At 40.3% G+C, this 20,477-nt stretch overlaps 1 protein-coding gene across 31 annotated transcripts in view; it reads left to right on the plus strand.

Moving 5' to 3' along the window:
* RBFOX1 (RNA binding fox-1 homolog 1) overlaps positions 1 to 20,477 on the plus strand; it is a 2,485,711-nt gene that overhangs the window by 1,811,381 nt on the left and 653,853 nt on the right. For all 31 annotated transcript variants that reach the window (XM_077985562.1, XM_077985561.1, XM_077985605.1 and 28 more), the window contains one exon: positions 10,879 to 10,920. In XM_077985562.1, the coding sequence (XP_077841688.1) occupies positions 10,879 to 10,920 (42 nt within the window). The remainder of the gene's footprint in view (positions 1 to 10,878; positions 10,921 to 20,477) is intronic.

The raw sequence follows: 20,477 nt of genomic DNA on the forward strand, positions 1-20,477 counted from the left end.
TTATGGAACTAGATAACACTAGCTAGTAAGTGCATGTCTTGTAGAGAAACACAAGTGTGTAAACAGCATCTTGTCAGGGTAGAGTAGCTAATGAGTACCTGCTAAGGACAAGTGAGGCACAGATTGGGGGAGGAAGGCTAACAATGTCGGTATCCATGGTTTTGGCTGATTTACTTGACCCTGGAAGCTGTGTACAACAGTGATTCAGAGAGGAAACCTAGTCAATCCATCTGGATGGTAATTCCCTCTTGAATACTTCCTATCTTTATGGTTTCAGGAATTTACTCACTCCGTGCCTCAGTTTCTCTACCTGTAAAATAGAGCTAGAATCAAATCAGCCAATGAAATCAATTGTCAGCTCCTTACAAAGTTCTGAGAATTAACTGAGCTCGTAACTAGGAACTGTTTAGCTCATTTTATGACATGTTATAAATGTTGGATACATTTTAACGACTGTTAGTGTGAAATTTATTTCAGCAAAAAGTGATTAAGGCCGGGCGCAGTGGCTCACATCTGTAATCCCAGCAGTTTGGGAGGCCCAGGCGGGTGGATCATTTGAGGTCAGGAGTTCGAGACCAGCCTGGCCAACATGGCAAAACCCCATTTCTACTAAAAATACAAAAATTAGCCGGGTGTGGTGGCGCGCACCTGGAATCTCAAGTACTTGGGAGGCTGAGGTGGGAGAATAGCTTGAACTTGGGAGATGGAGGTTGCAGTGAGCCAAGATTGCACCACTGCACTCCAGCCTGGGTGACAGAGGAAGAGTTTGTCTCAAAAATAAATAAATAAAAATAAATAAATAAAGTGATTAAAACAATTACTTTCCTAGCAGCATAGTTGAAATTGAGCAAAACCTATGTTATGTAATCCCAAAGTACCTTCGCTTCCACCCTCCACACCCCAATCTAGTGTTCTCCCTTACTTTGTCCAACTTTTGACTGTGCCATTCACAGTATCTTGTTTCTGTATCCTTGGGGAGGTCCGCCTGCTCCACTCCTATTTACTCAGTAAGGGCTACATCGAGGGTCTCATGTCCAGAAACACCTGACTGATGTCTCCTCCACTGCTTTCCTCTTTCAGCAGGCTGGGCTGCTGCCTCTCCTTTGAGCAGCCCTGGAACCCTATTGTTTTCTTTTCTGTCACATATGACCCTGTATCATCATCTTTATTGTATTCATCACTCCTCCCCTGTCTTTTTTAAATAAAATGTACAATGTGTCATTTATTTTATACATTTTTTTGAGTTTCACTAAGAATTTCTTTTATTATTATTATTATACTTTAAGCTCTAGGGTACATGTGCACAATGTGCAGGTTTGTTACATATGTATACATGTGCCATGTTGGTGTGCTGCACCCATAACTCATCATTTACATTAGGTATATCTTCTAATGCTATCCCTACCCCCTCCCCCTCCCCACAATAGACCCTGGTGTATGATGTTTGCCTTCCTGTGTGCAAGTGATCTCATTGTTCAATTCCCACCTATGAGTGAGAACATGCGGTGTTTGGTTTTCTGTTCTTGTGATAGTTTGCTGAGAATGATGGTTTCCAACTCTATCCATGTCCCTACAAAGGACACGAACTCATCCTTTAAAATGTATGAGGTGTCATTTAGATACACATCCTCTTTCATTAGCACAGTGTTAGGCAGTTAGTACCCAGAGTACACATCTCAAATGTGTATCATAATCCTGAAATGCATCAAGGAAAAGGCAAACTGCGGGGCTCACCTTAGGTACTTGGAGACGTGTGTTTATAGGAGAATGCCATCTTGTTTCAGAAAAATTTATAATGATTACAAAAACAGCAACACTGAGAAATACTCACAGCTACCAATTGATTTGATTTATTGAGTTCTATGCTGCTAAACTTGTCCAGTGCTTTCCTTCTAAGTGATTCACAATTGTCCTGAAAACTGGATTTTCCATTCTATTATTGCGGACATGAAAACATGCACATCTGTTTATCCATTTATTTATTGTGTATCGTATATTTCTTTTGACTCCTATTTCCCCCAGTTCAAGTTAATCTCTCACCAATTCCCTCTTGCACTTGACTCTTCTGCCATATTCAATTATTGCACTTCCATAATCTCACTGAGCTTTCCACACATCCCCGCTCCTTTCCTCCGAATATATATTTTTTTCATTCTTTCCCTGGATACATTGTCTAAAAGACAGAACAAAAACAAACAAAATACACTAACACCTTTCTCAATTCTCTAATACAAGTTTGGCCACCTCCTATGCACTGTGAGTACCTCTTGTACTTTCACTGTACACATGTTCTCTGTATTGTAATTATCCATAGACTTCATCTTTTTCCCCACCTAGACAATAGCTCCAGCAGCCTTCTTTGCTACTGTATTCCTGGCACCTAGGACAGTGTCTGACGTCCAGAAGGTGCTTGAGATATATGTGTACATATATATGCATGTGTGGGTATGAGTGTGTATGTGTGTGGGTAAATGGATATATATGAAAGGATGGATGAGTAAACAAGTGGATTCCAACATCATACTCATCTCGAGAAAAGGAAAACTCAGTTCTAGTTCTTGCAGAGCCAGTCTGATGTGTGGGAGAGAAAATCAGACTGGAAATAGGGTCAGAATAAAGCGGGAAGAACTGATAAGAGAGAACTCAAAGTCAGGAGAAGGATGAAAAACGCTGAGTGTGAGAAAGCGTCTTTGGCCCTGTTGGCTAAATGAAGATAGGAGATGGGGAAGATGAATCCCTGCTATTAAACATCCCACTCAACCAGGAGAGCAAAGGGTCTCATGCTGAAGTTTATTGCTTCAGTTTCTAACCTTTCATAAGTGCTTACTTGGCAGCCCTTTCGAGAGTGGTATTTGATTCTGGAAGCATCTTAAAGGAGCAGCGCCCGACCTTCCACTTCCCTTTTTTTTCATTTAGGCCATAAAATATATTGGTTTTGTGCATTACTGCCATGGGAGAAAAAAAATATCACATGTTAGTTTCCAAATGAAATGACATTTGATGAAGTGTACATTTAAGATATGTTTCAAGGCTGGCTTTTAAAGAGTGCACAGGTAGGGTCTTTCTTCATCACAGACTGTAGGGAGTTACAGGTGCCTTTTTCCAACCCCCCCCAACCCCCGCACCCCGAGCCTCTCCCATAATGGTTATGGGGAAATTTTTTAAAGAGCCTCATTTGTTGCAGCAATAACTTAGTGAGTGTTCCGAGCACTGTTACACCCTGTTTGGGATGCTGTTTGATGAGCAAGGCTGCAGCCGAAACACACAACACGTGATGGGACTCTGCCATTTTGTGCAGTGGACAGCTCTGTCTTCAGGGAAGATGTGAGGAAAGCATGGATCTGCATTTGATGATCCCTACTTAAAGGAGGGGAGGTCACTGGCCACCTTACTCATGAGATATGTATGTCACTGAATTGACTCAAATTGGCCAGGGACTCCCACTTCCAAACAAAGGGGTTGGCAGTGGGTGGAGTATGGTGGTGGTGGTGGCATCCAGTTTCTTAATTACTTATGAAATAGAACAGGTGCATGACCCCAAAAAAGAAGCTGGATATTATCACTAGAATATAAGCAAAACAATATGGGATGCTGTGCAGGGAAAAATAAACACAGCAAAAACAAATATGTCTACTATGGAGATTACTTGAAATGTCCTTTTCATTATTCGCAAATCTCATTTTCCTTATTAGGCTTCATTTGAAGGGCAGCAAGGCTATTTCCTTGGCTACTGTTGGATTTTGCATTTGACATTGTCTGCAATAGGAATATGATCGTGTGCTGCCACTTCACATGGCACAGGTCAGAGGTCAGCAGGCCACCTGGTTCCTTCAGTGTCAACATTGTGCTCCTGTGAGTCTGGCAAATCCTTGTAATATTTGAAGGCAGATGTTAAAAATACTAATCTAGTTATAAGATATACTTTTTTTTTTTTTAATAGTGTGAGACAGAGTCTCGCTCTTTTCCCCAGGCTGGAGTGCAGTGGCGCGATCCTGGTTCACTGCCTACCTCTACTGCCCAGATTTAAGCGATTCTCTTGTCTCAGCCTCCCGAGTAGCTGGGAACTACAGGTGTGTGCCACCACGTCTGGCTAATTTTTTTTTTTTTTTTGTATTTTTAGTAGAGATGGAGTTTTACCATGTTGGCCAGCCTCTTCTGGAACTCCTGACCTCAGGTGATCTGCCCACCTCGACCTCCCAAAGTGCTGGGATTACAGGCGTGAGCCACCATGCCCAGCCAAGATAAACTTTTTATTAATTAAGGAAAATCAATGCTATCACTATTACTGTACATTTTTTTAAAACACCTGTATTTCTGCAAGGTACTGATATTAAAATACTTTCTGATTATTAATGTCCTGCATGTTACAAAGGATAATTTGAAAACTACAGAAAAGCATTAAGAAGGAAGCATTGCCCTCAGTCTTTAGCTGCATTGGCCATTACTTTTATATTTTACACATAGATACGTTTTCCCTTTTGAGTTAATTTTCATATAAAGTGTGAGGTTTAGGTAAAGGGGGGTGTGTGTGTGGGTGCACATCCAGTTACTCTAACATTATTTGTTCTGGGCATATCACTTTTTATAGGTTTTCTTAAAGGTGGTATTATAACACATATCTTTCTCTCAGTCTACAAGACTCAGTATTTTACCTCTTTAATTGGAACACAGAAACGTTATCACCCATGTTAATTAGCTTGACTCTCGTGATTGTTTTTACAATTTATACATCCATTAAAATACCAAGTTGAACACCTTAAATATATATAATTTTTATTTTTTAATTGTGCCTCAATAAAGATGGGAGATAATAAAGAAAACTTATCACCATGTATGTCTCTTTTTCTTTAGTCTTTATGTTTCGTTTATCTTTTTTTTTTTTTTTTTGGAGCGCAGGGGACAGTCTTACTCTATGTGCAGTGGCGTGATCTTGGCTCACTGCAACCTCCGACTCTTGGTTTCAAGCGATTCTCCTACCTCAGCCTCCCAAGTAGTTGGGATTATAAGCACATGCCATCATGCCCAGCTAATTTTTGTATTTTTAGTAGAGACAGAGTTTTGCTGTGTTGACCAGGCTGGTCTTGAACTCCTGACCTCAGGTGATCTGCCTGCCTCGGCCTTCCAAAGTGCTGGGATTACAGGCGTGAGCCACTGCGTCCAGCCTATGTTTTGTTTATCTTGTGTATTGTATATCCATAAATTGAAAAGCTCTTCATGCAATTCCCCCTGCCCCTGCCTTTTTTTTTTATTTTTTGCTTTAAGATATTAAACATATTTTAATGAACTCAAGAGTACAGTCACCTGTTAACATTTACCCATATGTTTACCCTTTCCATTTCCAGCACTTCCTTTCTTGTTGTTTGAAGTTTCCTTCACATATCATATTTCCTTTAACTGGAAAACTTTCTATAGTGATTATTTTAGAGCAGGTCCGTCTGCAGTGAATTTGCTTAGTTACCTTCATATTTCACTTTCATTTCTAAAGGATATTTTCATTGGATTTAGTATTCTCAGTTGACAGTTATTTTCTCAGTTCTTTTGTTTGTGTGTGTGTTTGTTTTTGAGACAGAGTCTCGCTCTGTCCGCAAGCTGGGGTGCAGTGGTGCAATCTCGGCTCACTGCAAGCTCCGCCTCCCGGGTTCACGCCATTCTCCTGCCTCAGCCTCCCGAGTAACTGGGACTACAGGTGCCCACCAACCAGCTAATTTTTTGTATTTTTAGTAGAGACGGGGTTTCACCGTGTTAGCCAGGATGGTCTCGATCTCCTGACCTTGTGATCCGCCCGCCTCGGCCTTCCAAAGTGCTGGGATTACAGGCGTGAGCCCCTGCGCCCGGCCTATTTTTTCAGTATTTAAATAACTGGGTGCTACTTTCTGCCGACCTCTCTGGATTTTCATTTGTCTGTTTTGTTTACTTTGAATTTTGTTTTAAATCCATAGTTATTTGAATTGTTGGGTCTTTACAAGTATTGCATTTTGTCTGGCTGTTTTCAGTGTGTTTTAATTTTAGGCTGTACCAATGTGATTATGATATATGTGGTTGTGGATTTCATTGATTTTAACTCTTAGTTTCTTGAAACTGTGTTTATATCTTTTGTCAAATGTAGGAAGTTTTCAGCCATTATTTCTTAGCATGTTTTTTGTGCAGTGAACTCTTGATCCTTATATTCTAGAATTACAGTAACATGAAATGTTGTACCTTTTGATATTTGTTTCACAGTCTCTGAGTTTCTCTTTTTTTTTTTTTTTTTTTTTTGAGACAGAGTCTTGCTTTTTCACCCGGGCTGGGGTGCAGTGGCGCGATCTCCGCTCACTGCAAGCTCCGCCTCCCGGGTTCATGCCATTCTTCTGCCTCAGCCTCCCGAGGAGCTGGGACCACAGGTGCCCTCCACCTTGCCCGGGTAATTTTTTGTATTTTTAGTAGAGATAGGTTTCACCGTGTTAGCCAGGATGGTCTCGATCTCCTGACCTCGTGATTCGCTTGCTTCGGCCTCCCAAAGTACTGGGATTACAGGCGTGAGCCACCCTGCCCGGCCCAAGTTTCCCTTTTTTTTTTTTTTTTTTTTTTTACATTTTTTTTCCTCTGTGTTTAGATTGGATATTTTTTATGTGCTCAAGTTTACTTCTTTTTCTTCTGTTGTCTTCATTCTGTATTTGGACACATTCAGTGAGATTTTATTTTATTCCATTTTATTTATTTAATTTTGTTGAGATGAAGTCTCACTTTTATAGCCCAGGCAGGACTGCAGTGGCACGATCTCAGCTCGCTGCCACCTCTGCCTCCCGGGTTCAAGCGATTCTCCTGCCTCAGCTTCCTGAGGGTGGTCTTACAGGTGCCTGCCACCACGCCCCACTCATTTTTGTATTTTTAGTAAAGAAGAGGTTTCACCATGTTGACCAGGCTGATCTCGAATTCCTGACCTTAGGTGATCTGCCCCCCATGGCTTCCCAAAATTCTGGGATTACAGGCATGAGCCGCCGTGCCCAGTCCGAGATTTTGGTTATTTTTACGGTTGTAAAATTTCCTTTTGGTTCTTTTTTTTTTTTTTTTTTTTTTTTTTTTTTGAGACAGAGTCTTGCTCTGTCTCCCAGACCAGAGTGCAGTGGCACGATCATTGGTCACTGCAACTTCCGCCTCCTAGGTTCAAGTGATTCTCCTGCCTCCGCCTTCCTAGTACCTGGGACTACAGATACCTGCCACCATGCCCAGCTAATTTTATTTTTGTAATTTTAGTAGAGATGGAGTTTCATCATGTTAGCCAGGATGGTCTTGATCTCCTGACCTCATGATCCCCTCGCCTCAGCCTCCCAAAATTCTGGGATTACAGGCATGAGCCACCGCGCCCAGCTCCTTTTGGTTCTTTACATCTTTCGTTTCTTTGCTAACACTGTCCATTTCTTTTATTTTCATTTATTTTCAGTGCGTTTTTTCTTACTCTTTGGAGCAGTTGTGTAACAGCTGCTTTAAAGTTTTTATTTGATAATTCCAACATCTTTGCTATCTGGATGTTGGTGTCTGTGAATGTCTTTTCCCATGCAAGTTTAGATTTTCCTGATTCTTTGTATGCTAAGTCATTTCGGTTTGTATCCTGGGTATATTGAAGATTGTGTTATGAGACTCTAGGCCTTGTTTAAATCCCATGGAAGTTGTTGATATGTTTGTTTTAGTAAGCAATCAATCTTGTTGGTTTCAGGCTGAAAGCTCTTGCTTTTCTTCTGTGGATTTGTTTCCAATATCAGTTCTGTTGGGTGTCTCCCATGTACATATCAAGTCTGGGACGTGGGCAGTAGTCTGTTCCTTAGTTCAATTATCAAAGCTTATGGAAACTTTTTAGGGTCAGAAACAGACATGAGCAGAGAGGTGAGTGCAAGAGTTTGTAAAAAATACCGTATGAGGGTAATTCTCCCCCATTATTTTCTCTCCAGGATCCTCAAAGTAATACTTGTTTTCGAGGGTTCCCCATTTTTTGTCCTCCACCCAGAAAGCTGGTGGTATTTTGTTTGTTTTTCATTTTTCTGTTCACATGCTTGGCATCTGAGTCTGCATTTAGGGCCAAGTGTCGAGAGAAGAGAGGAAATAAAGAAAAGCAATGGGAGGTGGGAGTTGTTTGCCCAACCTCTTGGGACCGCAGTCGTAGATGTTAAGTGTCTGTAGCCGCCCCACTTGCTACTGTTGTTTATACAGGAACACTATCCTGAGATTGCCTGGAGACTGCAGCTTAAGAGGAGAGATAAACTTTTAAAAAGAAAGAATAATAATAAAAAAAAAAGAACAATGGGGATTTTCCCTATTCTCTAAGCATTAAGATTCCTGTGTCTCGTTTCTCAAGACAAAACCAAAGTGCTTCTCCTGAGTCTCTATCTGCCTGGGTGTCTGATTTTCAGCTCTTGGCTACCTTGCACCCACACTAAGGGGTATTGGTGGTGGTACCACTTATCTGGTGGTACTTTAAATTTTGGTTGTTTTGTTCCCCCCTCCACTTGCTGCTATTTAATTTTCGGAGATCTCGAATAGCTGCCCCATGCATTCTATACAGTTTTCCTCTCTGCATTCAGTCAGGGAAGCAGGATGAATTCTTTTGTCTCCATCTTGTCAAGAACCGAAACCTCGCTACCCACTTCATTTATTTTATTGTGTTAAAATACACGTAAAATAAAATTTAGGATTTTCACCATTTTACAGTATACATTTTACTGGCGCTTAAGTAAACTCACAATGTTCTGCAAATATTATCCAGTTTGAGAACATTTTAATCACCCCAAATAGAAACCTCATACCCATTAAGCAGTCACTCCTCCTTTTCCATTAACCCAGTCCTCTGGCAACTGTTAATTTGCTCTCTGTTCTCAATGAATTTTCCCCACTTCATCTTTTAACAGTTTATGGAGACATAATTTACATAATATAAAGTCACCTATTTCAGGTGTATAATTCAATGTGGGTTTTTTTTTTTTTTTGGATGTTTATAGAATTGTACCAGTTTCTTTTTTAATTTTTGGAGTATTTCTCCTAGTCTTTTCCTCTTTAGTTTCTTTTTCTTCCTTTACTTTTATCTTTTTTTTTTTCTTTTTCTTTTGAGACGGAGTTTTACTCTTGTTGCCCAGGCTGGGGTGTAATGGTGGGATGTTAGCTCACTGCAACCTCTGCCTCCCAGGTTCAAGCAATTCTCCTGCCTCAGCTTCCCAAGTAGCTGGGATTGCAGGCACCCAACACCACCACCCCCCAGCTCATTTTGGTATTTTTAGTAGAGTTGGGGTCTCACCATATTGGCCAGGCTGGTCTTGAACTCCTGACCTCAGGTGGATTACTTCAGTTCATCCACCCGTCTTGGCCTTCCCAAGTGCTGGAATTACAAGCATGAGTAATCGCACCCGGCCTTCCTTCCTTTTCTTTAATGATCTGTTTCACTGTATTTTTAACACAAGATAGGAACCCTAATATTGTATATTTCTGTGGTTTCTTTTCTTAAAAACTAAATGGTGTCTTTTAAGCATTTTTCAGATCTCTATATTTAAAACTTTGTTTCTCAATGGTACATGTTATGCTACACTATCAGTATAGTATGTTTTTAATTTTCCCATTATCACACATCATAATTTTTTTTCATAAATAATGCTGTGGTTCATTGACATGGAAGTAAACATTTGTGTGCCTCTCTGCCTATTTTCTTAAGAGCTACTCTTAGTTGTAATATTTCTGGGTAAAAAAAAAGGCATAGAAAAGCACTGATTTTAGATTTTTGGGCTCTGGTGCATTCCTTAAGTAAAGATTCTTCTTTTTGTTTTAGAAGAAGTCAGAAGAAACTTTCTGTACAAAATGCGTAAAATATACATCAAAAGGTTCCTAAACCTCCATATCCCTTCGTAAAAGTTTCAAAAACTTACAGTATATTGTCTGGTGCTGGAAGTCGGGAGTTGTTTCATTGGTTAAAAAAAAAAAATACCGGAAAGATACAGAATAAAGACGAATGAAGACCTAAATTTTATTTCGGCCTAAACTATTTTAGTTCACAGTGGAGTCTACTAGCTCCTGATGACAGAATGACCATATATTTCAAATTTCCTTGTGTGTGTTACTTTTTATCTGTGTTCTTAGTATAATCATGTAATACCACTCCACCCATCCCTCTTAACCCACCTATGTTTTCTTGTTTGGATAATAAGTTATATGGCCACTCTAAAGAAGCATCCTTGGACATTAAGTAAAACATGTCAACAGGGCAAAGATAATTAATGCAGGGCATATGTATTGCTAACACCCATTTTTCTATCTGATGGTTGAAAGTAGAAACCTACCGGGGTTTCTTTCTCTGATAGAAGGATTGACCTCAGAATTCTCCCCAGTACAATCCTATGGGGACTTACTACCATCAGATTAGAACTGGACCATAAAATATAACCCAGTTGTCAAGGCATGTAGCTGACACTGCTGGCCCTGAACATCAGAGAAGACTGTGTGTTTTCCACTGACTTATCACAACCAACTCGAGTGGACCTTTATGGAGGAATTCCTGCACCTGTGAGATAGGGCAAGCCGGAGATTTCAGGGCAAAGGGTGGGGGGTTTCTTGACGAGAGGGGAGCTGCCCTTATCCCAGGCAGATGCTGCCTCCCACACATTCTCCTACACCTCTCTCCTAATCCCCTTTCCAGTCTCTGACGTATCCTAGCTGTGCTTCTGAATAACACAATTGAACTCTAAGTGAGGCTTGAGCTATGTGAGGCTTGAGCTATGTAGACCTAAAGAAAAATTAAATACATAATTAATTAATTATGGGTTTTCTTTGAGCTGAGTAATTAAAAGTAACTTTCTGTTTTCTTTCATGTTTTTCTGATGCAGAGCCTTCTGACTTTTCCCCTTCGTTTTCTCTTCTTTGTAGGTTTCAAGACAACAGATGAATTGTGAAAGAGAGCAGCTAAGGGTAGGTGCACCTGCTTGTGAAATGCTTCCTGATTCTCATTTTTGTGTGATAAGCAAAAATTTCCTTGTCTCTCCCAAGACACGGATTCTAAATAACAGGCTTCATCTTAAGACTGGTAGAGTTGAAAATATTTATCCCAGCTAATTTAGTATTGATTGAGCTGGTAAATACAGTATATCTTCTTTTGAAGTGCCATTATAGTAGATATGGATTTTTTGATTTAGTTTCAGCAATAAATACTTCTCTTCTGGAATTTGTTTGACATCATTGTAGTCTTTTTATGTACAGCACGAGGTCTAAGTAATAACAAAGGTCAAAAGGATGGCTTGCTGCCTTCTTAATATGGATACCAGGCTGTTTGCTGAGTGGCTAAAAAGCTCTTTGGCTGTTGACTGGGGTGGGTGAGCAAGGAATATGTCAAGGGCGTTTTCTAGGAGAATTTGCGTTATCTATAGACCTCTTGGTTTTAGTGACATTTGTGTATATGGGAGAGGGAGACAACATTTTAAACCTCATATTCTATTTCCCCACTTAAAAATGAAACTCTCTTGGTGCTCAGGTATATCGGTGTAAGGAGTATTCCCCAGATGTGGAGGGAGTGTTTGGTTATAAATGGAGCTTGGTGACATTGTTCTGCTTTCATCGCGTCTCAGTGGACATTCTTCTTGGTATGGGGATGGCATTTTTAGAAACGATGGGATTTCTCCCCATTTGTTTTCTTTTAAATGAATTCATGTTTTCGGTGGACGAGATTCAAATTATGATTGGTCTATCTTTCATGTCACTAATGGAAGTTGGCAGTTTTTACTGGACAATGTGCCTTGTAGCCATGTTTTCAAATTGTTATAAAAATTAGAGGAATATGCTGCTTTTAAAACCACAACAGTGTGATTTGGCGTCGGGAAACCACTGTGCCCAAAGGTGTCTAATAAATAAGAATAATGTATCAGACAGGCCTAATACCTTCGTACATTGCCCTGTAACTTCAGAGCATTTACCTAATGATAGTGTCATGATGGCAATAATTTGTAGAGTTGCTTGCGTCTGACACTTGCTGTTGGCATCAGGTTTGTCAAGTACTTGGGTAAAATAACAGAATCCAGGTGCATGAAACCAAGGAAGCGAGTTAAGGTTTTCTGTTTCTTTTATGCATATTTATGTACTATCTCAGTATGGCCCTCTCTACCCACTTTCCTTCAAGTACCTGTGCCAACATTAGTTGTGACCCTTTCCTTCATGGAACAGACTTCAAGATGTTTTAAGCTTTTCTGAACTCTCTTACTGCCTTTTTTTTTTTTTTCCTGCAGTCTGAATTACTGGTTCATCCTATTAAATAATGTATTACAACTTCAGATTTCTCTTGCTGTTTGGATGGGGACGATGGCCAGAACTAGGTCAGAGCTAGATAAAGAGAAATATGTGCCTTTGTCTCCAGGAGTCCCTGATAAATTCCTGAGAATTAAGATAATCTTGAAATCTCTATTGCAAATGGCACTTGCCTGGCAAGTTAAGGACACAGTAGGTAATGAAGGGTTTATTTGCATTTTAAGGGATTATTTCTCATTGATGACTTCATTGTCGACAGGGGCGCTGTTTAGGTTCAAGAATGGAGTCTTCCCCTCTCTGTTACATAAATGCAGGGAGTGGCTTGATATTAACATAATGGTTCATTTACATTAGTCCCCAGTGAGGCTCCAATAGCCCCATCTCTAACATCAGGAACCAGTGCTTTGTTTGTTGTTACTTTTGTGGTCACTGTTTTTGCTTTTTAAATGAATTAATGTTTTGAATTGATAGTTGGCGCATTTGATTGGATAGAGCACACATATATAGGGTTCAAAATTTAAATACTACCAAAGAGAGTGCAATGGAATTTTCCCTTCCCACGTGACTCAGGCGTCCAGCTCCCTCTGGGAGACCCCCAGTGTGATTAAGTACTGGTAGCTATCTCATCTGTAGATATTTTCTTCTGTTCTCTTCATTTTTGTTCTCTGTCTTTCCATCTCTTTTTCTTCCTCCTTACCTCTCTCCCTCTTTTCCTTTCACGGCTGTGTCTTTAAGAGCCCCTCCACCACCTCAAAAGAAAACTTCCTTTATTAAGGTGACTTTTTTTTTTTTTTTTTTTTTTTTGAGACAGAGTTCCTTTCTTTCGCAAGGCCGGAATGCAGTGGTGCAATCTCAGCTCATGGCAACCTCTGACTCCTGGTTTAAGCAATTCTTGTGCCTCAGCCTCCAGAGTAGCTGGGATTACAGGCACGTGCCACCACGCCCAGCTAATTTTTTTTTTTTTTTTTTTTTTTGTATTTTTGGCAGAGATGGGGTTTCACCATGTTGGCCAGGATGGTCTCGATCTCCTGACCTTATGATCCGCCTGCCTCGGCCCCCCAAAGTGCTGGGATTACAGGTGTGAGCCACCGTGCCAGGCCTGAGGGGGGCATTTTTTAAGGATTTCTGAAAGAAATTTAGAACTGAAATGTAAATACCTGTCCATCTCAATGCAATGCATTTTCCTTAATCTCGTTTTGCTTTCTTAGAAAGAGAGTGGAAGAAAAATAGAAATCTATTTAGTTACCACATCGTTGAAGGATAACTGTCTGCAAGCCACAATTAAAATGTGTCCTAAGTGCAGCAATCAAAATGTATTTCCAGATTTGCTATCCAGGATGACTAGGACTGTGGCCGTGTTATCACGTTGAAGGTCCTTCATTAGTGCATTCTGTTGTCAGAATTCAGGGATATAAGTGGATAGTTGTAAAATTTATTCCTTCTCCTTGGCCTCCTGGAAATAGCAGATGATGCAGAAAGATAAAGCTGCCATTTCTGTTTTGTGCCCATCGAAGCTGTGTAGGAATTGGCGTATCCTATACTTGGTCTTAGGATCTCCTTTCTTTTTCTCACGAAGCCTAAGTTAATTTTTCCAAAACAGACTCTGTGAAGTGCTTAGTATCTTGAAGATATTAGGAAGTCTTTAAAACGATTATATGATTAATTTTAGGAAATACCATGTTAAAAAAAAAAACGGAAATGTTTTTGTTTTTTAACTGCAGGACTTCTCATAGCGTTTAATGTGCAAAGGTGAAATACAAAGAGTTCAATATAATATACAACTTTTGTCTAAGCTGACTACAAAACATTTTTGGTTGTAGGACATACTCTTGAAATCATATCAGTATTATCAGTTAAGATGCTATTATCTGTGAGTTACAGAAAAGCTAAGAGTTATTTACAAAAATAAATAACTCTCCACCTCCCAGTTCCAGGGTGGATTCAGAGGCTTTTCGGTATCAGGGTAGTGGTTTGGAAACCCTGTACTTCCCTTGGCCTTTCCTTCTTCCAAGATGGCTGCCATCTACCCCATATCACTTTCTCACAGGGCAGCACTCTCATCAGAAGGAAGGGGAGGAGGAGCGTCTCCTTCACAGCTCTTGCATTTTATTGGTGGAAAATAATTCCCAGAATTCGTCACTGCAGCCCTTTTCTTAGATCTCATTGGCCAATCTGTACATCAGTCACTGGCAAGGTGAACTGGAATCTCAGTGATTGGCTGCAGCAGTTATGATTCATTTCCAGCATCAGGCACATTGTCACCTGAACATAAACAGGATTTACTTAAACTGAAGGAAGGAGAAAATGCACTCCAGAGTAGTTACCAAGTGGAGTCTGCCACAAAAGGAATCCACAGGGGTCCACTCTGTTTGTCAGGGTGCTGGTTTCCTGTCATTACTTTTCATTACTCTCTTTCATCCTACATATATGGGCTCAGCAACTGTGTGAATTCTGGTTTGTGGAATTTGACACAGATGCTTTGCTGCCAGCCTTGAATCTCACAGGTCACATCGCCCATCCTAACCTATATCCTAACTTTTCTACCCATCTTGGCACTGTCTTTGTATTTTGCCTTGTGTAATTTGGACTGCACTGGATATAGTCTTTGCTCATATCCCCTCAGCATTAGGTGTGGACAGCAGGCATGAGGCATCGTACCTTAGTTACCAGCTCAGCCCAGATATGCTGTCCATGAGCTTTCTGGCTCCTACCCTTCCCAAGAGAAGGGCATCAGCCAGTTACTCCTAACAGGAGGATCACTCTTCTCAGAGAACTATTGGGATTACTCACATTGCTCAGTTGTTATGCAAACTACACAACAGGGGACTTGTTCAGTCCTCCATCCCAAGGTTTGTCAATCTAGACTAGACTGAGCCTTCTTCTGAGCTTGCAATTCACATTACTGGCTGGATTCTTCTGGGGAGATGGTCACAGGAGCTCACTAAGGAATCTGTGCATGAATCACTCCTGATTCTATGGGCTGTATTTACCAGCTTGTTCCAGCATCACTACAGGTCATGGTGATAGTTGTGCAGTGACCATATCCAGTTATCAACATTTACCTCTCCAGCATCTGAACTAACAGATGGACAAATAAACAAGTAAGACAGAAATAATATGATCCCAGGAGCCTTTGTTTCCCTGAACAATCTACCGGTTGAGGGAGATTGTATGGTCATAGGGTGGGAGATTCCAGTGCCCACTTTTCTCAGCACTCATAAAATATTTGACTACAAAGGGATCTTTGTGCTTGAGTATTAGATGTTGGTTTGGGGGCTAATTAACAAGCTCAGTTAGAAAACTGCTAAGTAGCCAAATGCATGAATGCCAGATTCTGTTCTGTGGATTCAAATACTGATCTGCAGTATGGCAACGTGACACTGTAGTCAGCATACTGGGAAGGGTGGGTAGGGCTGGTGAAGTACTGGTTGTGGACTTAGGTTCAGATCCAACTTCTAAATGCTCCTTAGTGTCTCAGAGCTTGACTGTATGCGTAAAATGAGAATAGCTTTCTCATAGGATTGGTGACTGGATAAAACAATTTAGTTAAAGCCCTGCCAAAAAAAAAAAAAAAAAAATGCAGACCTCGTAGTCAACAAGGTGAGCTACTGTTAATACAGTATTATTCCCAAGAATTATTTCACTTCTCTTCCTCCTAGAAATACCAGCCAAGAGCATACAGACAGCACATATCTGTTGCCACCCAACTCCCCACAAGAAAAGACAACACAGAGGGCAGGCTCTGTAGTTGATGACATGGCAAAATATTTAGGAGATAACTCCCTCTCAGTTAAGGTTATTTGGAATGCAAACAATAGAGACAGATTCTTAAGCAGAAAAGGCATGTACCCAGGCCTCCCAGGAATCAGAGCTTAGAATGGGAAAGCTGTCTGAACTCCACATATCTCTTGCTCATCTCCTGTCTTTGTTTCTCTTCGTGGGTCCTCTATGGATTTTTCTTTTGATAAAGACTCCCTCTACCTTTATGCACACATGACACCTTCTAGCACCTAAATGTATGCTGCATCACTTTCCACCGGTATAGGGACGGACCATCAGTGCATCCTGGTTACACATTCCTGAAAAGAAGCCTGATTGGCTTAGTCTGGATCAGTTGTTCACTCTGGGCCAATTGGATCTGTCCAGGGAAATGGTATGAAGAAACATAGTTGCCCAGGGCCAACTCTTGAGGGAAGACTTCATTATTGGGGAAAAGGAGCCATTGCTGGCTGAGTAAATAACATCAAAGATGCCAGGCGCGGCGGCTCATGCCTGTCATCCCTGTACTTTGGGAGGCTGAGGTGGGTGGATCACTTGAGGTCAGGAGTTCGAGACCAGCATGGCCAACATGGTGAAACCCCGTCTCTGCTAAAAATACAAAAATTAGCCAGGCATGGTGGCAGGCCCCTGTAGTCCCAGCTACTCCAGAGGCTGAGGCAGGAGAATTGCTTGACCCCGGGAGGTGAAGGTTGCAGTGAGCAGAGATCATGCCACTGCACTCCAGTCTGGGCGACAGAGGGAGACTGTCTGAACAAAAAACAACAACAACAACAACAACAAAACCCACAATAAAAAACCACCGAAGATATAGATATAGATATCTGCTATGCTTTCAAAATATGGCTATCGGCGTTGAACAAAGGATCCTGGAAAATACATGTGCTACCACCAACTGCTAGCTCTGTATTTCCCAAAATATAAGACACCTACCCCACATCTTATTCACAGCTTTCAGGCGAACACCAAGTCTTTAAGAAAGGGGGAATAGCTTAGAGAGAAAGTTACTCCCCTTCCCATTCTCTCTCAGTCCTTTTTATATCAATGAGAAACTCGCAGTTTAAACTAAAGTATCTTTAACAGTGCTCTAACCCTTTCTAAGCTTTCTTTTTAAGGGAAAGGGAGTGTGCCTCAGGCTGAGAGCCTACAGCCCTAGAGCATCTCTTTGCACTTTAAAAACATTGTTTGCAAAATATAGTAGTTAAGAATCAGGGGCCTGGAGCTAGGCCTACTGAGATAAAATCTAGACTTTGCAATTTAGCACTTTGTAGCCTTGTACATGTTACTTAAATCCTCTCTACCTCAAATTCCTCAACTGTGTAGTGGAGATAATCATTGCACCAATTTCATAAGTTTTTTTGTGTGTGTGCATGCGCATGTGTCTTTGTGTCTGTATATTTGCATGCAAAAATGATTAAAATAATTAATGCATGTGAGGTTGTTAGAAAAGTGTCTGGAATAGAAAAGGTTCTTAATTATTGTTGGATATTAATGGATTTTTTTCATTAACTTTTATGTGTGACTATTGATATTGGTTTTCCATTTGCAGTGGCAATACAAAGTTTTCTTGGCACATGTCGTATTTTATGTTCCATTTATTGTTTCATTTATTTAAGTTAAAAATGGGTTGCTTTAAAGATAAATATTAACTTCATAATGTTACAGATTGCCCACAGTTATGACAGAGATTGTGATACCGGAATGCAAATGACTGAGTTTTTTTAGAAATACTCAAATCATGGTACCCGCCTTGTGAAGGAGGTTGTAGAGCAGATCTGCATTATCAATATTTAATTTGCCAGTTAGAAGCGAGTTTCTCATTTCTGCTAGATATAAGAGTGACGTGGATGGCATAATGCAAATTGCTAATGATCATCTTGGCTTAAACCCATCGCCTTCTTCTGGACATCAGATAATGAAACTTCCCGACTGCCTTGGAATTGAGCTATCAGAATCAGAGATACCTTCCCCCGCCGTGTCTCACCCCTCCCTGCTTTTTAAAGCCCAACTTTTCATTCCTTAGTGGCTCTTATGATAGCATCGGAGAAAATGTAAGCCCCCCTTCTCCCCACTCCTTGGTGAGACCTCACAAGATCCATGAGTTCTTCCTGACTATAATTTAAGATGGTTCATTGCAGAAATGCCTGTTTCCATTCAGTTATTTATTCAAGAAATATTTTCTGAGCACAACCATATGCCAGTCACTGTGCTAGGCAGTAGAGGTATAATAATATACTAAAACTTGCACCGTTCTTATTCTCTTGTACCTCACAGGCTAGTGGAAAAGACACACATTTGTCAAATAATCATTGACAACAATTGGGAAAAAATGTCCAACGTGAAACTGATGAATATGAGAAACAAGAGATGCTGTGTAAAAGGGTATGAACAGAAGAAGCTTACCTAATTGACCTTCACTTATCAAAAGTACCAGATTAATACATACTGTCCTATCTCTTTATAAAACATATTGGCAGATGTGCACAGCATCCTATGCAGTGACTGTTTGGTACAAGTTTACCTTTCTCTTCACCCGTTGCGGTGTCTGCTTGCCAAGAGTCAGTTGTATTTATTCCCAGGGCTGCTTCTGCCAGCTGCACTTTTTATTGTAATTACATTATTTAGTGGAATATTATGTAAACTGATGAAAAATGAGTGCAGTAAGAAAAAGAGCTGTTTCTATGAAAACTAAATGCTTTGGAAACATTGTGTGAAAACAGGATTCAAAAATTATTTTGATTAGCTGTGGGTGAGAGGACTGTAAAATATTCGTGGAAAAAATCCCTCAGAAATCTGGAAAGATCCTGCAGTGAGATTCTTTTCAGTGTGTCTTGACATTCTCATTCCACTTTAATCAAACCCAGAATTGATGCCATAGACCAGGAGTTAGCAAACTTTTTCTGAAAAAAGCCAGATTGTGACTATTTTAGTATCTGAAGGCCATAGGGTCTCCATTGCCCCCACTCAACACTGCCATAGTAGCACAAAGGTAGCCATAGATAAAATGAATGATTGAGGCTATGTCTCAATAAAACTTTATTTACAAGAACAGGCAGTGGGTCATAGTTAGCCAACCCCTGCTGGTGACTGAAATGTTAGTGAGGTGTATGTGGGAAGGATAATGAGGGATTTTTATCGACAGAGAAATTACTCAAAAGGCCTTAGACTCACATCAAAGATCAAGAAACGCATGAACGTTCATATATTTTACATTAAAACAAAAGATTCTGTATCACTTTAAAAGTGATTCCTTGCTTGAAGGACTTCCAGTTAAGTACCTTCTCCCATTCCCAGATGAAATGACTTTTAAAGAATAGAATAGCTACAACTAGGGCTGGAAACGCAAAATAAAATTATGCTTATTTTTATGTTCCAACCCTAATGACTCAGAACCCCATCTGTCTATAATGGAAGAACAAATTTATCCTTTTTTATTGAATCCCCCAGCAAGTAATTTCTGGGACTCCCCAAGGAGGGTGACATTTCCATGTATACATCCTGGTGCTTGTCCTATGCAAACTGTTGTTCAGCTGTTCCAGAATTCTTCCCTGTCTTAAGAAAAGCCTAGTAACTTCCTTCCTTGGATTGTGCTGTCCTCAGTAGCATCCCTCTGTAAGCATGAATACCATTCTTTGCATTAGCTTTCCAAATGATCAGCTAAAGCCAGACTTCAGTGATCAGCTCAGTGATTAGCAGAGATCCCAGGTAGGTGGTGAGTTGCAGAGAGGACTCTCAGGGTTCAGGCCTGAGATCTTCATGGTTGATGAGATTTCATGTATGTTCTCGTGTCTGTGTGTGTGTGTGTGCACACGCATACAAGGAAAAAACTGGCAGAAGTTTGCTTGCTTTAATCTCACGTAACGAATGGTCCCACCTTTGTGATTTTCTCCAAGCAGAGGGAGTTTGCCCCAAAGTAATTAGTTCTCTGCTTCTAGAAGCTGCAGGAACGCAGGCAAATAATCCCCAGGGGCAGCTTCTCTACTAAAATAAGAAATTCATAAATACATTTAACATGTTTTTAAAATGTCTTCACAAGACCTGTTCCATACAGAGCTTATATATTCTCCAGTCTTTGCAAGAACATTAATTGATGAACACAAGGAAATCAACTTCTTGATTGATTCTGGTCAAGAAATCAGCCAACTAGTCACAGATTTTAATTTCTCCAACTTCATTGTGCAATATGATTAAATAAAGAAGTGTACAGGTATCCACTGTCCTTCATTTTTGATGCTGAATCTTATAATTCACATATATGTTAATTAATTCTTTATTTGAGTCTCTCCAGGCATTTAAACACTTTATATGGAGAAGACTCAAAAGTTAACACATTTAGGATATTTGGCTTAATATTCATTCTCCCTTTCCCTTGCTTTAATTTAGCCTATTATCCCCAGTCATCATGCCTCTTTCCAGGGCAAATCTATCCCCATTTCTTGCTTTATCGTTAAATC

The sequence above is a fragment of the Macaca mulatta genome, chromosome 20 (assembly GCF_049350105.2).
Source record: "Macaca mulatta isolate MMU2019108-1 chromosome 20, T2T-MMU8v2.0, whole genome shotgun sequence".
NCBI classification, from domain to species: domain Eukaryota; kingdom Metazoa; phylum Chordata; class Mammalia; order Primates; family Cercopithecidae; genus Macaca; species Macaca mulatta.